At 28.4% G+C, this 7,157-nt stretch overlaps 1 protein-coding gene across 2 annotated transcripts; it reads left to right on the top strand.

Annotated features, from left to right (window-relative positions):
• Positions 1-1,093: 1,093 nt before the first annotated feature.
• On the top strand, positions 1,094-6,735 carry LOC116849700 (zinc transporter 9). Of its 2 annotated transcripts, none has more exons than XM_032827103.1 (11): positions 1,094-1,280; positions 1,476-1,675; positions 2,064-2,253; positions 2,376-2,458; positions 2,733-2,856; positions 4,136-4,274; positions 4,349-4,672; positions 4,897-5,109; positions 5,192-5,326; positions 6,085-6,198; positions 6,315-6,735. In XM_032827103.1, the coding sequence occupies exons 2-11, from the start codon at positions 1,582-1,584 to the stop codon at positions 6,357-6,359; spliced, it is 1,461 nt and encodes a 486-aa protein (XP_032682994.1). In that variant the 5' UTR covers positions 1,094-1,280; positions 1,476-1,581; the 3' UTR covers positions 6,360-6,735. The 2 variants fall into 2 exon arrangements, with proteins under 2 accessions (XP_032682994.1, XP_032682993.1); XM_032827102.1 differs by having other exon boundaries at positions 1,476-2,009.
• The last annotated feature ends 422 nt before the right edge of the window (positions 6,736-7,157 follow it).

Here is a 7,157-nt window from a genome sequence, read left to right as displayed (position 1 = left end):
CTGAAACATTTTTTTGTAAAACTTATATTTTTCCTGATATTCGGGCGTCCCGGTACTTTCCGAACACCCTGTATATAAAAGACAAAATGTGTATGTTATGTATACAGAAGCATACATAAACTATTTCTTTTTCTTATATAGCTAAAAAATGCTTGATCTTTCTTTTAATAGTCAATTCCTTATAAAAACACATTTATTTATGTGTCCATAGTTTAAATACTAATTTTTTTAAATTTTTATCAATATAATAAATATATAAATATATAAATATATATAAATATATATATATATAATAAAAAAAATTAATTTTTATCAATACAATTTACGTAACTGATTTTCATGTATACAGTTAACATAATAGAATTTTTCTTATAACAATTGTTAACTATAAAATATATATATTTTTATATTTTATGATTGATAATGTATCCGTTATATTTTATAAGTGAATATATATTTGTTATACATTTATATTAATGTATAAACATTCCATATGGAAATATGCAAATATAAAATTAAATTCATATTTTTGTAAACACAAAATTTAATAAGTATTTCAATTAGTGATCAAATAACCTCACCTTAGAAATAAATAAAATAATGTGTTAAAATAAATACACAAGTAAATACAAGTAAATTGATTTTGTTGGAAAACTTAAATATTTGAGATTTTAATTGTGTCATTTTTTTTAATTTATGGGAAGATTTTACTTTATATTTTCTTAAAAGTTATTGTGTGATATACATAACATTTACTTGTGTGACATAACAGTTTACTTTTGTTTCAACTTGTGACATAGCTTGATCGTTTTTCAATTACTAGCAAAGTAATTTCATTATAAAAATAAAGAAATAGTAATTATATAGTTTAAAGTTCTTTCATTTCTGATTTGGCTGAAACTCAATAATATTGTGTATGTTTATACGTAAAAACCGAAAATGAAAGTTAAAATTGTCGCTCTGCTCCGCAAGCGACATATTAATCGTAAAAGTTGACGAGTATGACAGGTTATATAAACTTGTTATATAGCGACGAAATGTAGCGATCTTCTTTTCTTTCTTTCTAGCATTCTAACTAGAGAGAAACTTCTCTCTGATCATACTATCGGATACTTCCTTACCGACAATTCATGTAGTGGTTGTTCTGCGGCGAATGTGGTTATTGATAGTTCGAAGTATTAGACAGTTATTCGTTTTTTATTAATCTATTGTTAAGACGATGTCAGTATTATAGCTGCTTAACAATGTGTTTATTGTAACGAGGATAACTTAGTAGTAAGGTAAATTTTTTAATACTTGTATGTCTTCAGAAGTTTATTACATTTCTATTTCACATTACAATTTTAACAAATTATAAAAGTAAGATGTCTTTCTTGTTATGTTCTTTTATTATTTGTTATGTATAATCACACCCACTACACACTTTCTAATGTTTTATTTTCAAATAATACATTTCTAAGTCTTTTTTTTTATAGGTTAGGTGATGTATAACAATATATCTTTATAAGAAGGGAAAAAGAAAAGGATTACGATGTTGCATCGCTCCTACAATCTTTTGAACTTTATTCGGAACGCAAGTCGATGTCATGTCGATCAGCTGTGTGTATTCCAGATTGGATTAATCAGAAGACATGCCAGTATTTTTATAATACCCAAGTGTGGCATCCGATACAAAGTATGCAAGTTTACGAGTGCTCAAAAAATTTTTATTAATAGAAAAGTAGATAAGCATGATGATTGGAGATGGATTTATATGACAAGATTTTTATCTGATGATACAAAAACTAAGAAAGATAAGTCTGAAAAAATATTAGCTGAAGATTCTCAGCAGCGAATAATAGAGTTAAATGAAGAAACACTAGGTAAATTAAAAGAAAGAGTATTAGACATAGAACCAATTATTCCTGCTGATAAGAAAGAAGAAGAGACAGAAGAAACAGCAAAACTTACAGAAAAGCAGTCCACAGAGTCTAAAGAGTCATTAAAAGATGATATTACACTGAAAAAAGGTATAATATTAAGTACCAGCTGGTATTTTTAACCCTAATTTTTTTATTTTGTAGCAAAAAAGAGGATCAGAGTTGATAAATCGACATCTTCTTTGGAACGTAACTTTATTACACCTGTAAGAGCCATGTCAGATTTTTTATTGAAGCTCACTGATTTGGAGACCTTACCAAAAACTAAAAGACGTTCTCCATATGAGCTGGAGCCACCTATCACAGTATATTGGAGGAAAGATGTTGAGGCTAAGTAAGAGAGAGAGAGAGAAGCTTTATTGATTTGATAAATGTTGTATATTTTTTAGTTGTGAGGTAACAATTTAATTAATTTAATTTAATTTAATTTATCATTAATGTTTTATTTATTTACAGAGCTTTAGAAGTGTGGGGATCACGAGAGGCTTTGCTGAAGGAACTTTTAAAGAAAGAGGTTGAGCGAAAAATCTACCAACAAAGTAAATATGTGAATAATATATAAATGAGAGTATATATTTTGTGATAAATCTATTATGTATCAATATCAAAATCTATGATATATCATCTATAAATGATATATGATTTGATAGATGATACATTTTTTTCCCTTCCCCCCTTCTCTCCTTCTCTCTCTCTGCCCCTCTCATTCTCTCACTCTTTTTCTTTGTCTATATCATGATAGAAATATTTTCTTGATAAAATATAATCAATAAAAAGATTATTTTAATTAAATATCTGAATTTTTCATTGTAGATGTTTTTACGGTCAAACGAAGGTTGAGGGATTACAGACGAGAGATCGGTAGTAAGACGGAGATAATACAAAGGGAAGGTCTTTTTGGAAGATCCGGTAAAGTGGTATTGACCGCAATAGCAATGTGCGTATCTAACGTATACTTTCAGTCATGTTGGAATATAAATAAATTTATGCAATATAATAATATTTACACTTTTGCTTCAATATTCAATATAAGTTAAATTTTTTAAATTTGATAATCGATTTGAGCAAATTCAATATTCAATATATGTCAAATTTTTTTAAATTTGATAATCGATTTGAGCAAATTCAATTAATTGATGATTGATTAGAGCAAATTGATTGAAATTTGTTTCATTAATGATTAATTTCGATAAATTCAATTAAAGACTATTGATTCAATTAATGATTAATGTAAATGAAGGGATTGATGAACGAAGAGAATTAGAAGTTGTTCATTTGTTCAACAATTAAATTTAATTAAAAAATAAAATAAAATATATAAAATAAAATAAAATAAAAGATTGTTTAAATTGACTTTAATATGAGTAAGTTCAATTGAAAACTGTCCGATGACAATGTATATTTCCTTAACGCGGTTCCTACTTAGAGCTTTTCAATTATTGGCATTTTCCACGATATTCTAGATAGGAATATCATAATTGTGACCGAGGGTTATGTTCTACACAAAAGATGCACGAGTGCAAGACTTCTCCTTCAGACGACTTGCGAAATCCATAACAGTCACCCTCGATTGAGTCACAAGATCTTTGTGACAGGTAGTAAAATCCATCAAATTTTTTTTTTGCCATATTTACAACTATCTTGTGCGTTGTAGTTACTCTAGAATTCCTCCTGTTCAAAATGATGTTAGCAATCGTCAACGAACGATTTTCGATTGAATTTCGGTTATATCAAACGTCACCAAATAGTTTTCAATTAAGTTTTGCTCGTATCAATCAGCAATTAAACGACTTTTAGTTAAATTGTTAAGTTTATTCGTTAATTAAACGATCTTTGATTCCTTCCACTCAATTGTTAATTGAATAGTTTTTAATTCGTTGAAATAAATTGAACGGTCTTCGGTTGAATTTGTTGAAATCAATTATCAGTCAATCTTGAATTGGCCCATGTTCTAATTTTTAATTAAATACGATAATTAAATATGTAATTAATTATTTGTAACTTGTTCTGTTGATGCTGTTATAATTGTTTAAATCTCGTACTTAAAAATTTGATAGTTCGCAAACCTCTCAATATTTAAGCTCGTGCACCGAGGTTCGCAGTCTTATTAAATTTGCGTATACATAAACTCAAGAAATAACGTTGCAAACTTTATGCTAACGATTGTACGTGTAATTACACATTGCTTTAATTAATTCATCATTTTTTTTTCCTAGAAACGCCAGTAACTTTTTCTGTAAATTAATCGCTTGGTTATATACCGGCTCGCACAGTATGTTCTCCGAGTGCATTCACTCCGCGGCGGATACTTGTAATCAGTTGATTTTAGCATATGGTATTCATAAATCAGTGCAGGTGAATAATTATAAAGATTTTGGCGTCTATTTTGACGAGTTTTCGCAATTTTTCTTATTTGAACAACTTTGCAGAATCCCAATCCCGACCATCCATACGGCTACACAAACATGAAGTATGTTTCTTCGCTAATATCAGGTGTGGGAATCTTTTGCGTCGGCACAGGTCTCTCCGTATATCACGGTATACATGGGCTCCTGTTTCCTGCACCGCTCGATTCCCTTTTCTGGGCGTACTTTGTCTTAGGTGGATCCTTATTGTCCGAAGGAGCAACGTTGATGATAGCGTTGCACTCTATAAGAAAAGGTGCGGAAGAGAAGAAAGAGAGCTTCAAGCAGTACGTCTTGGAAGGGCAGGATCCGTCCGTGAATGTTGTGCTTATGGAGGATTTTGCAGCTGTAAGTTGTGTCCTTAGACTATCTTTAACTTCTCATATAACTTGTAACTTATAACTTTCATAATTTATAATTTTATTTTAAATTGATACCAAAAAGAAAAGCACTATTAAAGATTTTAGAAGACAGGTTTTATTGTTCTGAAAAATAATTATTATAATCTAAATGTACAGAAGGTAATATACTAAAAAATAAGAGATTAAATGTTTAATTTTGATTTTATTCAGGTACTCGGTGTCATTGGTGCGGCTGGATGTATGGGCTTGACTTCGTATTTAGGAAATCCGATGTTTGATGCTATCGGTTCGCTCCTAGTTGGCGGCCTCCTTGGCGGAGTGGCGTCTTTCATTATTTATTCGAACGTCGCCGCACTCGTGGGAAGAAGTATATCGCAAGAGAATCTCGATAAGATCAATGCTGAATTAGAAGCTGATATAATGGTAATGTTGCTTTTAAAATCAATTATGCATTGTTCTTACGATTTTTTTTCTGTATAATTATATTTTTTCGCATATAATTTAGGTTCGCGCTATACACGATGTAAAAGGTATTGATATGGGTAATAATCTAGTGAGATATAAAGCTGAATTAGATTTCGATGGACGGGAACTGACAAGATCTTATCTGGACAAACATGATCTTATCACGATGTTAGAGGTATTAATATTATTTTTCCATTTCTCCTCAAAATAGTATAGCAATCAGGGTTGGGAAATAACGTATCACTTGTAACACGTTATAAATTACTTTTTTCCGTAACAACTTGGTAACGAATTGTTATTTTTATTATTATATTATTATATATACGACATTTGTTACTATATTTATTATTATTATTTTCGTTTATTAGTAACAATAACGCAATTACATTTGTTGAATAACGGTAACGAATATAATCGTTACACTTTTATCGTCACTTCATTGTAAATCCAAGTTTGTTATTTTGATTGAAGCTCTTCTTACACATTTCTTGCCTTTTAAATTACGTCATTTAACATGTTTAAACATATTAACTTATAATTTAATATGTTTAATGTGTTAAATAACACAACTTAAAAGCGAAAACATGCAGAAAGAACTTCAGTCAAACATGTTATTTTTAGATGTTTATGCGTGTAAAAATAACACTTAGATTCGCAATGTTTGGACATATTGATTACATAAAATAGATAGAAACAAAAAAAGAGCTTTAAAATTTTGTGAAAAAGTAACAAATTTGTATCGATTCGTTATTTCTTGAGTAACAATGACGGTAACAAGTTATTTTTTTAAGAGTAACAAATAATACGCTAACGAGTTACCATTTTTTCCAATAACGAATAACGTTGCGTGGTAACGTGTTATTGTTTAAAAACTTTCAATCCTGATAGCAATATTAATTACAATAAACGAATCATGTTTTACCTCTTATGTAGGAAGTGAAGAGCATGCAGAATATTGATGAATTAGAAGCATTCTTATTAAGACACGGTGAAAATATTGTGGATATGCTAGGTGGAGAGATCGATAGAATAGAATTAAAACTAAAGGTAAGCGCAAAATTATCCACGAGTTATATAATAATTTTGTTAGTAATTCCTAAATTCGTAATTAGTAATTATATCTAAAAATGTCAGTGTGTAATTTTTGTAATTCTTATTTCCAGAAAAATCATCCAGAGATACGACATTGTGATTTAGAAATTCTATAAGTATCTATTGACACGATTCCTTAAATTAAATTTAGATGAAAACAAATGTAAAATACTATTCAACTGAAGTAATATATATATATATATATATATATATATATATATATATATATATATATATATACAATCATTATTGTTATTATTATTATAAGAGTTTTTTAGGTTTTCAAAATAAAAACAGTGCTTCAGTTAGTAGTAAAGAAGAACTATGTTTTGTAAATGTTTTATATATAAGTTGTATACAGCTACTGTGTAAAAACATCATTCAGTGTAATAAACAGTGTAATTAACAGACTTTTTAGGAATATAACGCATTATGTATCATATAAAAAAAAACATATAATTATATAATAATCATATTATTAATAATCATGTATTCGTACGTGACATAATTGTAATCACAATTTGATTGAAAAACTCAAAACTAAGATTAGCCCCTCGCCGCGGAACTCTTGATTGATGACGTCAGAAGCAAGAAAATAGGCGCGCGCGTTAAAAATTCTTGTCAAATAAATATTTTGTCAAAATGATTTTAGCAAATATTTTACTAAAGTGCTTAAGCAGCTTTAAAAAATCCAGTAAAAGAATTGATAGAAATATATATAAATTTCATTGAAATACTTTATTTGAACTTATCATTTTTATTGGAAATTTCTATTTTTTATATTTTAATTCATATAAAAAAATTAGATAAATGAGAGATATCCTACTTATTTTAGATCTACTTAAAATGTTTTTAAGATGTATTGTGGATATTTGTGTTGTCTGGCGATACTAATTTTAAAAAATTACGTGACA

The sequence above is a fragment of the Odontomachus brunneus genome, unplaced genomic scaffold (genome assembly GCF_010583005.1).
Source record: "Odontomachus brunneus isolate Ranch 3 - 2012 unplaced genomic scaffold, Obru_v1 Obru_scaffold_124, whole genome shotgun sequence".
Taxonomy (NCBI): domain Eukaryota; kingdom Metazoa; phylum Arthropoda; class Insecta; order Hymenoptera; family Formicidae; genus Odontomachus; species Odontomachus brunneus.
Note: the sequence above shows the minus strand (reverse complement) of the source record. Positions and strands in the feature narration are given on the sequence as shown.